The sequence below is a fragment of the Antechinus flavipes genome, chromosome 4 (assembly GCF_016432865.1).
Source record: "Antechinus flavipes isolate AdamAnt ecotype Samford, QLD, Australia chromosome 4, AdamAnt_v2, whole genome shotgun sequence".
NCBI classification, from domain to species: domain Eukaryota; kingdom Metazoa; phylum Chordata; class Mammalia; order Dasyuromorphia; family Dasyuridae; genus Antechinus; species Antechinus flavipes.
The window spans coordinates 103,548,790-103,567,625 of NC_067401.1; the positions used below are offsets into that span (position 1 = coordinate 103,548,790).

General features: G+C 36.2%; 1 protein-coding gene across 1 annotated transcript in view; it reads left to right on the top strand.

Moving 5' to 3' along the window:
* The first annotated feature begins 352 nt into the window (after positions 1-352).
* Positions 353-18,836, top strand: part of CAPN9 (calpain 9) — a 64,011-nt gene continuing 45,527 nt past the window's right edge. Inside the window, exons 1-2 of the mRNA XM_051993632.1 lie at positions 353-803; positions 18,098-18,167. Of these exons, the coding sequence (XP_051849592.1) occupies positions 591-803; positions 18,098-18,167 (283 nt within the window). The 5' untranslated portion in view covers positions 353-590. The remainder of the gene's footprint in view (positions 804-18,097; positions 18,168-18,836) is intronic.

Here is an 18,836-nt window from a genome sequence, read left to right on the forward strand (position 1 = left end):
GAATTCAAATTGTAAAAACATTAATTTTTAAAATATCCCTATCCAACAAGAGTTCATATTGGGATATGAGAATTACATAGGATAATAGGGGATGTAATACCCAAAGAGAATGTATCCAACATAATATTCTATGATTTAAAATACAGGGTACATCCCAGACCACTCTTACTTCACCAACATTAGGAGAAAAAAAATCTGCCACTTTACCAGTTTCTGTATGGACTTGGCTTTTTGCTCTCCTCCTCCCATCAAGCAAATATTACTTTGTCTGCCACATAAATCCATTAAGCAGAAGGGTGCTGCCTCTCTGCCTGTTATGTTAGTCTAGCTATAGAAGGAATTCAGAGAACTACAAGTCTTCTGAGCCGTCAAACATACTCTTGAGTTTGTTCTGAGGGTGTGTCCCATTGCTCAGGAAAGAAGGGTGCCAAGAGACTAAGCTCATTCATTGCCTTGAGGTGCATTTCTATTGGACTCACTAATTCATCGTTGATTTGGAGCAAATACTTTTACCGCCCTCATATCCTTCATTGCCAGCCTCTAGACCTTATCTGTGAGACAGAGAGCTCCCGGGAGTATCTGAAAGGACCATGCCTTACCCCTACCAGGCCCCAGGACCCCAGAAACCTCCCGTCCCCAAGGATTCCCGTGCTATCCACTCCTCAGGCCAGACCTATGAACAACTGAGGCAGGACTGCCTACAGAGGGGCATCCTTTTTGAAGATGGGGACTTTCCAGCCAACAATTCCTCCCTCTTCTTCAGTGAGAGGCCCTCCATACCTTTTGTGTGGAAACGTCCAGGGGTAAGTGCAGAAGAAATGGGGAAGAAAGAAAAAGAAGGATAAACTGATCACTGTTGTTCAATTCTATGGCTGGGTAATTAACTCTGGGCATAGGAGTCTCTATGAATTATCAAGGAAAAGTGATAAAGTTGGAGAGACTGTAGCAGGGAGGAGGGGCAGGCCAATAAGTGATTCACTAACAGCTGTGATTTAGCTAAGTTTGTTACATCTCTGGTTCTGAAACTTTGCATCTTAAAGACAGAAAGGCAGTGACTCAAGAGAACTGTTCGGTTCTGCAAACATATATTGTATCTAGGATATACTGCAACATATCCAACATATAAAGGACTGCTTGCCATCTAGGGGAGGGGGTGGAGGGAGGGAGGGGGAAAAAAATCGGAAAAGAAACGAGTGCAAGGAATAATGTTGTCAATATAAAGTAATCATTAAATAAAAAATAAAAATTAAAAAAAAAAAAAGAAAGGCAGTGACCAATTGGAAGGGGCAAGGCAGGACAGGCAGGTAATGAGTTCTTCTGGAATGACTATCGCAGAGCATCAGATGCCTATCCTATCTCTGTGACTGAGGACCTTGTGGCAAAGAGCTATGGTGGTCCAGAGATGGGTAGAATAAATATATAACAAAAACTGTTGATTATTCTTCAAAACTTAAATTAAAAAGCTTTAACCTCTCTTGGTGAAAAAAATTTTAAAAGGGAGGGGGATTTTCCATTTATAGGATAAAATGTAGAAAAGACACAGGGTTTGGGGGAAATTGACACTTCAGTTAGTGCTGAGAAATAAAGTTATAGAATTATAATGCAACTAACTAACTAAAAAAACTAACACCAAACTACTAATATATATGTATATATATATACATACATACATACACATAATTGTATTTGCTGTGGAAAATACAGGAGAGTTTTTCCCTCTGGAACTATTATCTCCCTGTTCCTTGGGGAGATTTAGAGCCTTTCTTCAATTTGTAGCAGGGAAGGGATCAGAGTAATCCCTGAACCAGAAGATGAGGGCTTGGTTTCAGGATCTTGGGAAGAAAATAGGCCCCAAGATCTAGGGACATTTTCTAACAGAAGGTATTTGATGTGAAATGTTAATATTTGCCACTCTAGATAATAGTAGATTGTCTTTTCCTGTTTGTAATCTGATTTTCCACTCCTCTTGGGTGTGTGCTGGTTTGGGAGTGGTTCTTGTTGACAAGCTATCTATATCTGCCCTAGGTCACCCACCTTAAGATGCATCAGGTGCACAACCCATCCCTGACTTTACCAGAGTGATTACACTTAAGTCTTAGTCCTCCAAAATAATAACTAACTTGCACATCATTTTACATGGTATTTCATGTGATTCTCACAACAGGCAGAGGTGCTATTATCACCCCCATTTTATTGATGAGGAAACTGAGGCTGTCTTGTCAAAGATAAAGCTAGTAAGAGTCTGCAGCAGGATTTGAATTCAGTTATTCCTTACTTTAAGTCATTACTTGATCCATTGTGCCACCTAGCTGTCTTAAGAATTAACATGATATATAAAGGACTGCTTGCCATCTAGGGGAGAGGGTGGAGGGAGGGAGGGAAAAAAAAAATCGGAACAGAAATGAGTGTCAATATAAAGTAATTATTAAATAAAAATTTTAAAAAAAAAGTTAAAACAAAATTAAAAAAAAAAAGAATTAACATGATAGTAGAATAGGAAATTCCATTCACTTTGCCATCCTGTATGGGGTTGATGAGAATTTATGACATTGTTCTCATCCACTGAATTTAAAGATGATCTCTCTGGATCTTAAGTTTCCTCATCTCAAAAAATGAGATTGGACCAGATGCTGTAATATAGTCCCTATCAGTTATAAATCTTTATGATCCTATGGGTCTGGTGACTGTGTTATTTTCCACTCTGGATTTCTGGGCAATGGAGGAGAGAAAGAGAGCGAGAGAGAGCGAGAAAGAAAGAGCGAGAGACAGACAGACAGACAAATAGAAAGAGAGACAAAGAGATAGAAAGAGAGGCAAAGAGAAAGACAGAGACAGAGAGAGACAGAGAGGAGAGAGACAGGGAGAGAGAGAGAGAGAGAGAGAGAGAGAGAGAGAGAGAGAGAGAGAGAGAGAGAGAGAAAGACACAGAGAGAAGAGGAGAGTGGGAGAAGCAAGGGTCAAGTGGAGAGAGCTGACCTCTGAGTCAGAAAGCCTTGGATTCATATCTTACCTCTGACTCTACTTGCTACCTATGTTATCCTGACAAATCACACAGACTCTCAGTGCCTTAGGCAACTTAAATTGCTGCCCAGTGCTGATCTGACCAATTCTTTACCAGCACTTCCCTATATCAGTAAGATCACAGCTCCAGTGAAAACAAACAAACAAAAAAAGGAGGACTTTATAGCTTGAGCTGGTGATGGTGGCAATGACTATTTTAATGCTGCTACACCCAATACAGAGCAGCTGTGTGACAGTGGATAGAGCACCAGGTCTGAGGTCAGGAACAGTTGAGTTTAAATCCAGTTTCAGACTTGTACTAGCTTCGCTTCTCTGGCCAAGTCACTTTACCCTGTTTGCCTCAATTTTCTTATCTATAAAATGAGCTGGAGAAGGAAGTGGCAAATGACTCCAGCGGGAGTTATGAGGAGAAAGACATAACTGAAAATGACTGAATGATAACAAGGGCCTCACAACCTGCCAAATCAAGTATAGTGATTTTGGACAAGTAGCTTTTCTCTTTGCCTCAATATTCTCAGATTTAACTTGGAGATAACAAAACCTACTTCTGTGGGATCATTGATTTAGAGCCAAGAAGGGGCCTTAGAGGTCAACTAGTTTAATCATCTAATTTTGTAGGCAGGGCCACTAAAACCTAGGGATATAAAGTGACTAGACAAAGGTGGAGTCAGGACTTGAATCCAAGCCCTTTAGATCTATATCCAGCATCATTCCCCCTTCATCCTTCCCTGAGAAGGACTTTTGGGATGGTTAATCAGACAAGGTCCATAGTAAACAAAAATTATTTTTTCTGTAGTTTTACTCAGTGCATGTATGAGTGTGTATGTGTGTGCAATGTGCTTTCTGGCTTTATTTATTCTGGGAACTAACTTAATTACAATCATAAAACACTGTACAAACATGAAAAGCTCTTTAACTGGGAAAACAGCAATAAAGATTTTCAATACATTCTAATAGAACTGGGAATACAAACCAAGTAGCTTTATTTCTGAAGCTCTTGTCCTCTAACAATATATAAAGTCACTTTTTAAAATTGTGTTTTGATTCTGAATGTATGTGGTATTAACATGAAGTCACTTCAATAAATATTTGCTAAGTGCCTTCTATGTGCCAAGAACTATGCTTATCATTGGAAACAGGAAAAAAAAAAAGGCAAAAAACAGTCCCTGCCCTCAAAAAGTTTACAATCTAATGGGGAAGACAACAAGTAAACAAATACATACAAAGCAAAGTATATAAAGATAAATAGGGATCAATTAACAGAAGGAAGGCACTGGATATAAGAGGAATTGGGGGAAGCTTCTTGGGGTGGGATAAGCCAAGGAGGTCTCAAGTATTAGAGCAAAGGAGAAAAAGAGTTCCAAGCATTAGGGAGAGCCAGAGAGAGAGTTCCCAGTGTGTCTTGTTCCTGAAACAGACAGGATCAAAGAGTAGATGGTGGGGAGGAAGGTGTAAGAAGATTGAAAAGATAGGAAGGGGTAGGTTATGAAGGACTTTGAATGCCAAACAAAACGTTTTGTGTTTGGTCCTGAAGGCAATTAGAAGTCATTGGGGGACGATGATATGATAAGATTTGCATTTCAGAAAAATCACTTTAGTGATCGAAGAGCTTAGTTCCCAAAACCACTCAAAACAATAAAGCTTTTAAGATATAGAGACTTAATTTACAGTCATTGACTTTTCTGGAATTCCACCTCCTCCCCCATGCAAATATTTCAAAAAGAGATTCAATCTCACTCCCCACTAGCCATGATGATACTTCTCTTCCCAGTGTCGCCCACCCAGACTATGCAACTAATTACTTGTCATTTTCCACTCAGTTTCTACTGAAGACTTCCATAGTCCTTTTATAGCCTGCTCTGATCTCTCCCTGACCTCTCCACAGCTGGGAGTACCTGAGCAGTTCTCCATGGGCAGAACACATCCTTGTCCAAAATGGAAGCCCCATAAGATGGAGTCATGCAAGTCATGCAAGCTCTTCCCCAGTTGACTCTTCCCTTCCACAATGGCCAACACCAGATCTGTTATTTAGGTGTGTGTACTGACTCATAGAAAGAGGAGGAGGAGAATGAATCCTATGGGAGCAGCTAAGTGGAGCAGTGGATAGAGTATTGACTCTGAAGTCAGGAGGACCTGAGTTCAAATCTGGTCTCAGACACTTACCACTTCCTGGCTGTGTGACCTTGGGCAAGTCACTTAACCCCAATTGCCTCAGCAAAAAAAAAAAAAAAAAAAAAAAAAAAAAAAAAAAGAATTGAATCCAATAGATTTGAGAAACCCATTTCAAATATGTAGTTTGAGAATTAGAGGAAACATGCAATAGCAAAGACTATTAGCTTTAGAATTATGAAGACCTGGTTCCATGTTCTATTTCTGCCAAGTTATATGATTTTAAGCAAATCACCTCAAGTGTTTGGGCTTTATTCTCTCCATCTGTGTTACCTGGTATAAACAGAATGATGATAACTCACAATAGGGAAAATGCAGAGTGCTTAGTCTTCTTTTGCTTGATTTATTTCCCAAGAAGGATGAACTTTGCTTTGGAAAAAACAGAGCAAATCTCCACCATAAACTCCATGTAATCAATACCTAAAATAAGTAAGGAGAGAAAAGGAGAACATCTCATTGCCCTTGATGAATTTAAGTTACCTGGTTCAATTAAACTACATTCTTAGATCTTGAAAAAAAACCTGGCAAATGTGATTGTTGAACCATTGTCAGGAATATTTGGAAGATTATTAAAGATGGCTGGGTGACTTTGGGGATAGTGTTGGAATTGGAGGCAGGAAGACCTGAATTTGAATCCACTTCAGGTGTTTAACTGGCTCTAGGTTCCTATACAAGATATAACCATTGTAAGCTTCAGTTTCTCCATTTGTAAAATGGAGCTAATAGCACTCACCTCAGAGAATAGTTGTAAAGACAGAATATATGCAAAGCATTTTGAAAACCTTAAAGTGTTAAAATGTTAGCCATTATTATTATGAAAAAACAGGTGTGTTATTACATGATTTAAGAAGGGTAAAGTACAGATGTTGCCTTGATTTTTAGGAAAAGAGTTCAGAGTTTGAAAACGATAGGCCAAGGAGCTTGACTTTAATTTTTGGTAAAATGTTTTAAAAAGATGATTGGTGAGTAACTAGAAAAGGTGATTAACAAAAAAATCAATTTGGTTTCATCAAAACCTGGTCTTGCCAGACCAAACTCCTTTTCTTTTTTTTCTTGGATAGGCTTACTAAAATAGTAGATGAGTGAAATGCTAGGGATATAACTTAGCTGAATTTTAGCAAAGCTTTTGTAAAATATCTCATGCTATTTTTGAGGGGGAGAGAAGAGAGATGTGTTCTAAACAATACAATAAAATTAATTCAGATTTGTTGGATGGTCAAATTCAAAGAATAGTCCTTGTTAATGATTCATTAATAATTTGGCTGATCTCCTGTAGAATCATCTAGGGATCTGTGGTTGGCTATACACTATTTAACATTTTTATTAGACTTGGAGAAAAAGCTTACAAGGCTACTCATCAAATGTGCAGATAATTATATTATCTTTATCCCAGCTTTGCAATCTGAAAAGGATAGCTAGCATAATATATGACTGAGTCAGTATCCAAAAGGATCTTGGCAGATTAGAGCATTGGACTTAATCAAATAATATGAAATTAAGTAGCAATAATGTCTGCATTACAAAAAAAAAAAAATCAATGTCACAGTTATAGGGTAGGGGAAGAGGTAGCTATTGTTTGGAAAAGATTTTGTGGGGTTTTAGTAATCAGTAAGCTCAATGTCAGCAATGTGATAAAGTACCCCAGAAAGCTAAAGTGGTCTTAGAATTGTAGTTCCAGAAATAGGGAGGTGATAGTCCCATTGTACTCTTTCCTTCTCTGACTTCATCTGGAATATTGTGTTCAGTTTGGGGCACTGTAGTTTAAGAAGGCCATAAATAAGCTGGAGTGTCCAGATGAGGACCACTAAGGTGATAAAAGAGTTTGAATTCATTACATAGAAGAACTGGTTAAAAGAATGAGCATGGTCAGCTGGTAGAAAAGAAGATGTAATAAGAAGTCAGAAAGACATCTGTGAGTTCAAATCTGGCCTCAAATACTAGTCACAACCCTATTTACCTCATTTTCCATCTGTAAAATGAATTGAAGAAGGAAATGATAAACCACTCCAATGTCTTTACCAAGAAAATCTGAAATGGGGTCACAAACAATCAGACACAAGTGAAAAATGCTGAACAACAAAAACAAAGAGAAGATTCAGTGAGGACATGGATGGCTTAATATGAAGCCTTGACATATGGAGAATGTATTATATTTGTTTAAAAAAAAAGCCATGTTCAAATATTTGAAGAATTGCCATATTTGTAGAGGAGATATTTGACTTGTTCTCTTTGCCCTCATGGAGCAGAATCAGAAGCAAATTGTGGAAATTATAAATAGATTAATTTTAGTCAAGATATCAGGGAAAAACTTCCAAATTATATGATTGTTGTTGTTCAGTTATATCTGATTCTTTGTGATCCCATTTGAGTTAACATATGATGTTTTACAAACCTTAAAAGATTATATAAATATTAACTTTAATAATAAGTATTAAGATTATAAAATAAGGAAACTAAATTGCATGATATATAGAGTTTTTCCGATGCTAACTTTGTATGAGCTTATAAGAATTCTTCATCGCAAGTGAGTCAGTTCAATCTATAAAAAACTGCACTAAGTGTTCACAACTAGGTACCCATAGAAAATGCTGGTAAAGTCAAACATAGTATTATGGGTCTAGAAGAGACTTTCGACATTAATCCCTGCTTTTGAGAAGCTGGTGATCTAATGGCTATAATAGGGCACAAAATATGAAAAATGATCAAATACACAAAAGAAATTTACAAAGGTATCACAATGACAGCTTTGATCAATTTCTCTCTTCACTCAAACACTCCATATTCCCAATTAGTCTCTAGCAAGAGACACATGAATGCTATTTGCCCTTCTCCATCTTCCTGAGATCTTCCAAAAGACTGCAAGAATTTTTTACCTCTGAGGCAAAAAGCCAATGCTTCAGCTGAGATCTGATACCCTAACTGTCACTAGATCTTCTTGAGATTGGAGATGGTCAATATGATAAGTGACTTGCTGATGAGAAATGAAAGTTTCTATGGAAAAGAGATCAGAGTCAATTTTCTATTACTTTAAACCTATTCTGTAACTTTCCCCCTCCCCCACAAAAGGAACAGGATTTTTGGAAAAATTATACAATTGATACTGAGTATGAGAACTCTGATAGAGAAACAAGTTCTGTTGAGTTGTTTCAAAAGATCATTTCTCAACCTTTTCATATTACTGTTCTAAGCCAGGTAATACATATGTTTTATTGAGTGTTTAATGGTGTGAGAGTTTACTGAGCCCTTTGCAAGGTTGCTCATCCACCTGGTGCTCAACTCTCACCTTTGACTCCAAAAAACTATAGTCTGCAGGGCACCTATACCTTGGTAAAACTATCTTGGCTAAACTAGGTTGAGGGTAACTCAAACTTGTTGGTGAATTAGGGGACATCTACTCCAAGCAGATGAAGACTTTTCTTGGTAGAATGAGTGGATGAAAATAATTTGTTTCATAAAGTGGTCATAAAAACAGATGAAGAAAGTGCTGTGGAGAACTTAAGACATTGAAGACATCTCAGTCATCTCCTGCATCCTGGGCCATCACCAGTGTCTTGATTTTTTTTTTTTTTTTTTGCCATTGGACTTCAGTGACTTTGGAAGAGAAAGTACAGCTGATGACTATGCAACTCTGCCTCACTTCAATTCAATTCAACCCTAAGTCAAGACATTACCCTGTGGTATCACTGGTGCTCTTTGAAAACAGCAGATGAGAGAAAACTGAACCTAGAAACACTGAGCTACTGGTTCAAGGACATTGAATCATTCAACAGACATTTTATTAATGACTTACTAGGAGACCTATGATTAAATATTAATAATAGCCAACATTTGCATAGCAGTTGGAAGGGTTGCAAAATGTTTTATATATCTCATTGGAACCTTGCAAAATAATACAGTAAGGTATTTTTTATTATCCCCATCTTACAGAAGAGTAAACTAAGATTAAGAGAAGTCAAATGACTTTCAGCCAGTATTTGAGACAAGAGTGAATTTGGATCTTCCTGGCTCCAGTTCCAATACTCTACATGATATACATCTAGATGAATTTCACCTCCATTATTTACTAGTTGTATGATTATGGGCTAGTCACAAGAATAATATTTTTCAGAGCAGGTTATTTATTGGGAGAATATCTCTATTGCAAGTTATTTATGAAAAGAATAATATTTGAGCCATTTTTGTCAGAGTCATAGAAAGAAAAGCACTTTGTGTATCAAAAACACTCAATGAATGAAATTAAATGCAAGGAACTTCTAGGTTGGAACAATTCAACAATCTGTCCTAGAGCTTAAAGGGATCTCTTAGAAATAAATTATTCCAACCTACTCTTTTTATATCTTCAGGAAACTGAAGATGGGAGTGGGAAATAATTTGTCCTAGGTCACACAAGTTGGAAATGGAAAAGTCATGAACCCAGCTCCACTGACTTTCTGTAGATCAGTCTGTCTGTCCACTTTGACCTAGAGGAGCAGCAAGACCAGCGACTGGAGCATAGGCTTCCTGCTTCCATGTTAGCACTCTTTCCAATAGCTAATCTTCATCTTTGTTCTTATGGGAAACGGCTCTTGGATGTTTCCTAAACTATCTATGTTTTTCTTGCTCACCCAGATAATAAACTTCTTTTCTTTCTGACTGAACTTGGTGGTTTCTAGGGTCTTTCCCAGCTCTCACATCTTAAGACCTAAATAAAAAGTTTCCTAACTACGTTGTTAATCGGTCATAAAATAAAATTAAGGGTAGGAGAAAAGTGAGATTCTACAGCAGACATTAAAACTTTTCCAAGTGGTCAGTATGGGGAAAAAAAAAAAAAGAAAACAAGCATTTATTAAGTACCAACTTATTGCCAGGAACGGTGCTAAGCAAATGTTATTTGCAAATATTATTTTTATTTTATATATCATTACTATTATTTTACAAAAATTATTTCATTCGATCCTCACAATTATCCTGGATAGTAAGTGCTATTATCACCCACATGTCACAGTTGAGGAAACAGAAGCTGACAGTTTTTGAATTGTTTAAGTGATACATATTCAATGGGAGTCTGAAACTGGATTTGAACTCACATCTTCCTGACTTCCTAACTATCCACTGTGCCACATATCTGTGCCACTCATGATAAGTACTAGGGAAGCCACAGGGAAGTCATCCGAGTGTTCTGTGCCTCAGTTTCTTCAACTGTAAAATATCACCTATCCACTCCACAGTAATGTTGTGCACTGTAACAGACAACTGTAATAGAGTACAAATAAAATATTGTCTTTGATCTTCAGGCCACTCATATTTGTAATAAAGGTATCTTGGCACAATAGAGTACCTTGGAATGAGCAGCTCTGAAAGTGAATCCTACCTCAGATTATTTACTAGCTAAATGACCCTAAACAAGTCACTAAACCTGTTTCTTTACCTGTAAAATGGAAATAATAATGCTTGTTTTGCCTATCTCATAGGATTATTGGAAGGAAAATGCTTTGCAATGTGAAAATCACCAAAGCAATGCAAGTTATTATAGAAAACACCTCCAAATGCAATTACCTTATAGCCTAGAAAATGTGTTTGATTCCAAAAAGCTCAATTGCCTCATAGTTGGCTGAAAGGTTTGGGACCCATTAGCTGAGAAGCAATTGGAATTTCTCCAGAATAAATGGTCTATGCATATTCAAGCAAGATTGCTGTTCCCATAATTACTGAGAAAAGGATTGTTTCCTCCTCTTCCGCCTCCTTAATGGTATGCTACTCACATGAAGACCTGGGATAGGTGCCCTAATAGCAAACACTGAAGCTGAGCTGGGACCAGCTACACCTTCTAGTTCCACCTCTTTGTTAAACATAGTATAACCCTGTGGAGAGGCTGACATGGAAAGTAACAAGTCCATTTTACAGACTGGTCCCCCCACCTCAGATCCAATCTCAAGCAACATTCTTCACAATGTAAACAAGAAAGCAATAAAAGTAGAAAAAACCCAATGGAGGAACAGATAAACTTCAGAATAGAAAGAAAAAGGAAATCCCCACAGTTCTCAGAATCTTATCAAAGGGTAGTTTGTGTGTATACATAGAAATAGAGAAAGAGGAGAGAGAAGGTCAAATCTTCTCCTTTAAATTGATCTGAAAAATTTTTTAGTATACAATCTGATATAATACCAAGATTTGGAAGTAGAAGAAAAATTAATGTCACTATTTTGTAGAGAAAACTGAGGTCCAAAGAAATTATTTATTTTTAGGATAGCCCCAAACATCAGAATTGCTATTTTTGTAACCAAAATTCCTTATCACACAAAAAAGCTGAGCCCTGGATGTTTTTTCTGAGTTTGGTTTTTATGTATGTGAATTTTTGATTGTTATTGTTTTGCTTTTAACCAGACCTGTGGTACCATTAGTGAAAGGAGCTTCCCATGAGGAAAATCTCCCTATTAATTCAGATCAGAAAGTGTTCCACAAATTTTAGACTTCAAGAGTTGCCTGTGGGCATGCCCATCAACTGGGGAATGAACAAATTGTGATATATGATTATAATGGATTACCATTATGTTGTAAGAAATGACAAGCAGGGTGGTTTCAGGAAAAAATAATAGAAAGACTTACTTGAACTGAAATAAAATAATCAGAAAATAATCAGAACCAGGAAAACATTGTACATAGTAACAGCAATTTTGTATGATGAAGAACTGTCAATGACTTAGCTAGTCTCAGTAATACAATGATACAAGACAATGTTAAAGAATTTATAATTAGTTCTGTCTCCAGAGAAAGAACCATCTGAATATAAACTAAAGTATCCTTCTTTCCTTCCTTCCTTCCTTCCTTCCTTCCTTCCTTCCTTCCTTCCTTCTTTCCTTCCTTCCTCCTTCCCTCCCTCGTTCTCTCTCTCTCTTTCTTTCTTCCTACCTACTATTTTCCCCCTCACAGAATGACTAATATGAAAATGTTTTACATTGTTGTACATATATAACCTGTATCAGATTATTTACTGTCTTAGGGACAAGGGAGGGGAAGGAGAAAGGAATAGAATTTGGAATTCAAAAAAACTAACAAACCTTTAAAAAATGTTTTTACATGTAATTGGAGAAAATATTTAAAAACACAAAGAAATTGCCTGTAACACTGAGAAGTTAAGAGACTAGTCTAAGCTAACATGTGCAAGGATTGTGACTAAACTGAGCTCTGACTCTATACTATATTCCCTAGGCATTCAAACTGATTCTTCCTCAAAGTCTACCTTTCATTGTTGTCTGACCATATTTGTTAACATTCTCCAAATATATCTGTTTATTCCTCTACATTTTTGTTCATGGTGTGCTTCCTGAATGGAATTTCCTCTTCTTTCCTTCTACCTAAACTAATCCCTTTACCCTTCAGAGCCCAGTTTACAACCCATCTGGTCCATGAGGCTGTCTTCTCCTTCTTTCCAATCAGATTGTAACCTCATGGGTAGGAATGATGTCTTTGAGTTTCCTTATAATCTCCACAGAGCCTAAGAGAGTTCTGAGTACTTATGGTTTTCAATAATTATCTATTGATTAATGGCAACTAACATCTCAAAATATCACTAAATGATGTAACATACTCCATTTTAAAATAATCACTTAACATTGAAAAAAGACTGAGCTTTAAACTAATTATATAAAGATTCATCAAGAAAATTTATTGGTCCTTAGAAGCAAATATGTCATGTCTCTCAACCTTGGGATGATTCATGAAAATCACCTAATGATCCATAAAGGCTTTGCCTCTTGTGTTTTGCAAGGTATAATCAATTGTATCTTGGACTCATTCAAAAGGGTAGGAGTATTTTAGTGCAAAGAGAACTAGGATTTGAGTCAGAAAACTGGTTTGAACTACTAGTTTCAGCACTTCCTAGCTAATGACTCATTAATTTGCTTAATCTTTCTGAGGCTCACTTTTTTCCATTCTAAAATGGATATAACATGTATATTTACGTATGAGTAATCTATGTGTAGTCTATATCTTATGTAATCTATCTGTATCCATATACTAATCTAGTCCTAGACACAATGGATACAGGTACAATTTTTCTTTCAAAGACAAGAATAAGGAATTTCTTACAAAGTTTCTCTGGTTCATGTTCATACTCAGGGAAACCATAGGAATATAAGTTTCTGACTTATTTTTCTCTTCCTTTTTTTTCAGAAAAATACTGAAATACTGAAATAAGATATTAAATATAGAACAGATTTTATTTAACCCAACAAAATGTATAGAATAAACTTATATCCAAGCCCCATGAGCATTAGGAAAACTCATTCCTTTTATGGAAGGTACCAAGTAACTTTTTTTTTTTTTTGTGGCTATTATCTTCCATTAGTAAATATACATGTCACATGACTTACATTAACAGAAAAGGCAGTACTAGGTGGAGCCAAAATAGTACAGTACAAGCTGAGATCCAGATGAAGTCTCCTAATATTCCCCTCTAACCAACTTTAAAATAATACTTCAAATAAAATTTTGGAGCTGCTAAGCCAACAAAAAGCTAGAGAGAAACATTTTTTCTAGTTTAAGACAACAGGAAGCCTACAAGAGAGGTCTGTAACACTAGAGTTAGAGGAGAACCTTAATGGGTCAGGAGCATCCGTAGTGGACCCTTGAGATGATCAGACAACAGCAGCAGCAGCAGCTTTGGGAGCTTTCAATCCAGAAGCAGCCCAGGAAATGTAAACAACTAATCAGAAAAGGATTAGAAAATAGCATTTGTTGGCACTGGATATATCTGATTTTATTGCCCATGAGCAGTTCTTATTCACAGTTCCAGAACAGAGAGGAACACTTGTGATCAATACAGTGACTCTGGCCACAGTTCCAAGGTCAAAAGAAGTTCTGGTACTTGACTTCAGAGGATCAGGGGTTATGGGTAGACAAAAGAACAGACTTCTCCCAGGAGAATACCATCTTGGAAGCACTGAAAAGTTGCAGACTTCCACAACTAGTTCTGAAAATAGCAGCATGAAAAAGCCTCAAGATTGACACAGTGCCTCCCCCTATTCCCAGTCCCACTCCAAGGTGAGCAGAGCCCTACTTTAACATAAAATTCATAATCAAGAAATAGGCTGGGAGAATAAGCAAACAACCACCGCAAAAAAAAAAAGAACTTGATTGTAGAATACTACAATACTACTACAATAGTAAGGAAGACCACAACATAAACTTAGAAAACAACAATGTGAAAACAGCATCAAGCAAAGCTTCAAAAGAAAATGATAATTGTACCCAAGGTTAGCAAGACTTCCTAAAAGCAATGCAAGAAAATTATGAAAAGAGAATTAACAGCTCAGTAAAAGAGGCACAAAAATTATTAAAGTAAATACCACTCAGACCTCTTTGTAGTGGCCAGAAACTGGAAACTGAGTAGATGTCTATCAGTTGGAGAATGGCTGAATAAATTGTGGTATATGAATATTATGGAATATTATTGTTCTGTAAGAAATGACCAAAAGGATGATTTCAGAAAGTCCTGGAGAGACTTACATGAACTGATGCTGAGTGAAATTAGCAGGATCAGGAGAACATTATATACCTCAACAACGATACTGTATGATGATCAATTCTGATGTTCGTGGCCATCACCAGCAATGAGATGAACCAAATTAGTTCCAATGGAGCAGTAATGAATTGAACCAGCTACACCCAGCAAAAGAACTCTGGGAGATAACTAAGAACCATTACATAGAATTCCCAATCCCAATGCCTGCCTGAATTCTTGATTTCCTTCACAGACTAAATGTACACTATTTCAGAATCTGATTCTTTTTGTACAGCAAAATAACAGTTTGGACATGTATTGGTCATCCTGCCATCTGGGGAAGGGAGTGGGAAGAAGGAGGGGAAAAATTGGAACAAAAGGTTTGGTAATTGTCAATGCTGTAAAATTACCCATGCATATAACTTGTAAATAAAAAGCTATTATTAAAAATAATAATAATAAAATAAAATTCTGGAAAAAAAGAAAATACCACTTACAAAAAATTGGCTTAATGATAAAAGAGGTGTAAAAATTCACTAACGAATAGAACTCCCTAAAAAGTAAAATTGACCAAATGCAAAAGGAAGAACAAATTCTCATTGAAGAAAATAATTCCTTAAAAATGGAAACTGGACAAGTGGAAGTTCATGATTCCATGAGATTTCAAATAACAATAAAAGGCAGAAGAATGAAAAAAATAGAAGAAAATGTAAATATTGCTTTGGAAAAAAAAAACTGAACTTGGAAAACAGAACAAGGTGAGATAATCTAAGAATTATTGTATTACCTGAAAGCAATGATAAAAAAGAGGCTGGACTTATATTTCAAGAAATTATACAGGAAAACTGTGCCAATATCTCAGAGGTTTATGCAGAAAATAAAATGGAAATGGAAAAAAATCTACCAATCACCTCCTGAAAAAGATCTTCAGATGAAAACTCCCAGAATTATTATAGACTAATTTCAGAGCTTCCAGATTGAGGAGAAAATATTACAAATGGTTATAAAGAAACAATACAAATATCATGGAGCCACAGTCAGGATACATAAGATTTAGCAGCTTCCATGGTAAAGAAATGGAAGGCTTAGAATATGATATTCCAGAGGGCAAAGAAGCTAGAATTACAACCAAGAATCACCTATTCCACAAAAGTGAATACAGTCCTTCAGGGGAAAAAAAGAGGATTTCTAAACATTCCTAACGAAAGGACCAAAGCTGAATAGAAACAAAAGACATCACAGACAGTGAAGCAATATAAACAATTTTCATGACAACTTTCTCTGATAAAGGCCTTATTGCTCATACAAGAACTGAGTATAGAATTAGATCAAATTTATAAAAATGAAAGTCGTTGCCTAATTAATAAAAGGTCAAAGGATTCCTGCCTATGAATAGGCAGTTTTTAGAAGAACAAATCAAAATTATCTGTGGTCATATAAAATGCTGTAAATTTCAGGTTTCAGAAAAACCTGGAAAGACTTATACAAACTGATGCAAATTGAAAGGAACAGAACTCTCTGTGATTGGCTCAGCTCTTCTCAGCAACATAATGATCCAAAATAAGTACAAAAGATTCACAAAGGAAAATGTTATCTATAACTAGATAAAGAACTGATGTATGTGGAATGCAGTTCAAAGCATATTTTTTCCATGTAATTTTTCTTGTATTTTTTCTCCTTTGAATCTGTTTCTTCTTTCACAACTGTAGCTAATGTGGAAATATGTTTTATATGATAGCATGTGTATAAACCATATCAAATTGCCTACCAACTTTGGAAGAGAAGAAACAAGGGAGGGAAGATGGGAGAAAAATTTGAATTAAAAATCTTATAAAATGAATGCAAATTTTTTTACATATAACAAGCCAATTCCAAAGGATTTATGATGAAAAAAATGATGCTCATTTTTGGAAAAGGAACTGATAAACTGTGCAAGTTGAAGTATAACTTTTTTATAATGTGGCTAACATGTAAATGTGTTTTGTATGATTTCACATGTATATTTACTGTCTTACTAGGTATAACCAAGATATGTACAGGATAAATTGGAATAAATAGATAGAAAGCATTAGAATTAAAGGGAATTGAGAAAGCCTTCCTGTAAAAGGTGAGATTTTAACTGGGATCTGAAGGAAATCAGGGAAATCTAGAGATACTACACAGAGTAACATGGCATATCTCTGTAGGCCAGTTTGGTAACAGTGTAGAAAATGGATTAGAAAGAAGAGAAACAAATCGGAAGTTATTGCTATCATCAGTGGAAGATGACAAAAGTCCTCCGTAGTTGGATGAGTGGAAAGGAGATGGATGAGAGTTATGTTGTCTAAGGGGAATCAAAAAGACTTTGCAAGTGATTTAACATAGTAGATGAAGGCAGAAAGAGGAATCAAGGATGACTGAGGTTGAAAACCTGAGGAATTAGAATGCTGGTGATGCCCTTGAAAGAAACTGGAAAATCAAGAAGAGATTTGAATTGTCTATCTTTCTTTTCTTTTCTCCCTCCTTCCTACCCTCTTTCTTTCCCTCCTTTCCTCCCTCCATCTCCTTCCTCTGTCTTTTCCTTCCTTCCTTCCTTTTTCTTTCTTTCTTTCTTTTCTTTTTTCTTTCTTTTGTTCTTCCTTCCTTCCTTTTTTCTTTTTATCTTTTCTTTCTTTTTTCTTTTTCTTTTCCTTCCTTCCTTTTTTCCTTTCCTTTCCTTTCTTTCTTTCTTTAATTTCCTCCAGGTGCTATATAAATGCTATCTATCATTATTATAAAAGAACAACTACATGGTATAGTAGATAGAGTACTGTGTCTGGAGTTAGGAGGAGCAGAGTTTAAATCTGACTTTAGATATTTACTAACTTGTGATCCTGGGTTTCAAGTTACTTAATCCTATTTGCCTCAGTTTCCTCATCTGTAACACGAACTGGAGAAGAAAACTGCAAATCATTCAAGTGCCTTTGCCAAGACAACCCCAAACAAGTCACAAAGAGTTGGAACAACTGAAATGATCAACCAATATGGACCAAGCACTATGCTAGGCACTGGAGATCCAAATACAAGCCAAAAAAATACATATAATCCCTTCCTTCGAGGAACTTTCCTCATTGGAATAAAGAAAAGATAACACATAAAAGAGAACTACAGATAAGAAAGTATCCATTTGAAGGGAAGTGGTGGCAAAGTTCAGAGTCAGAATCTCCCAGAAAGAGCAATGAAACATTCTCAAAATAGCTTATTATAACATCTTCAAAATAGAGGCTTCTGATAGAAACCTATCAATGATAGAAGGAATCCAGCATGGAAGAAAGAAGGAGAAAAAGTTCTCTCCAAATTTGGCACTAAATGCTGACCACTTCAAACTCAAAAGAAAATTCAGTGGAAAACCTGAAGGTGATCAATTTTGGTAGAACTAATTTTAATAACTCTCTCATTTTTTCCTAGGAAATAGTAGAGAATCCAGAATTTATTCTTGGAGGAGCGACAAGAACTGATATTTGTCAAGGGGAACTTGGTGAGTGCACTTTATTCTGCTGTCCACCCAAAAAGCTGAGCTTAAACAATGTTATTCTCAAAAGTGTTTCAGCAAATAATGATGAAAATGGGTGCCCACTAAATAACAAAAGCTGTATCACAGAAAGACAGGGTGATGCAGCAAAAAAGATAAAAACAAAGGAGCTTGGTTTATATTCCAGCCCTGCTCCTTAGAACCTGGGTTGACCAAGTAAATCACCTCATCCCTCTAGGTCTTAGTTTCTTCATCTGCAAAAAGAGAAGGTGGGAGCAGATGGTCTCTAAGGTCTGTTTCAATACCTAAACCTAAGATTGAATAATCCTTCATTTCCTCAGCATCCACTGGTTTTGATCCTGCTCAATGTGGAATATGTATATATTCCACATTGAGCAGGAATATATATATATTCACAAATTCCAATGGACAATATGATGAAACAAAAGTAACTTGAAAATACAAAACTATGTGCTGGAATTATGCCAAATTATAAAAACCTAATTTCTTATATTTAAAAAATGACTATTCCACAAATTCATCAGTGGAATTAACTCTGTGTCAGTTTCTATATATTCTAAATCAGGGATGTTAAAATGCAGAATCTAACATAGAGCCCACAATACTCTTCAATGAATCAGATTAGCATATAAATTGTAAATACTCAACAAATAA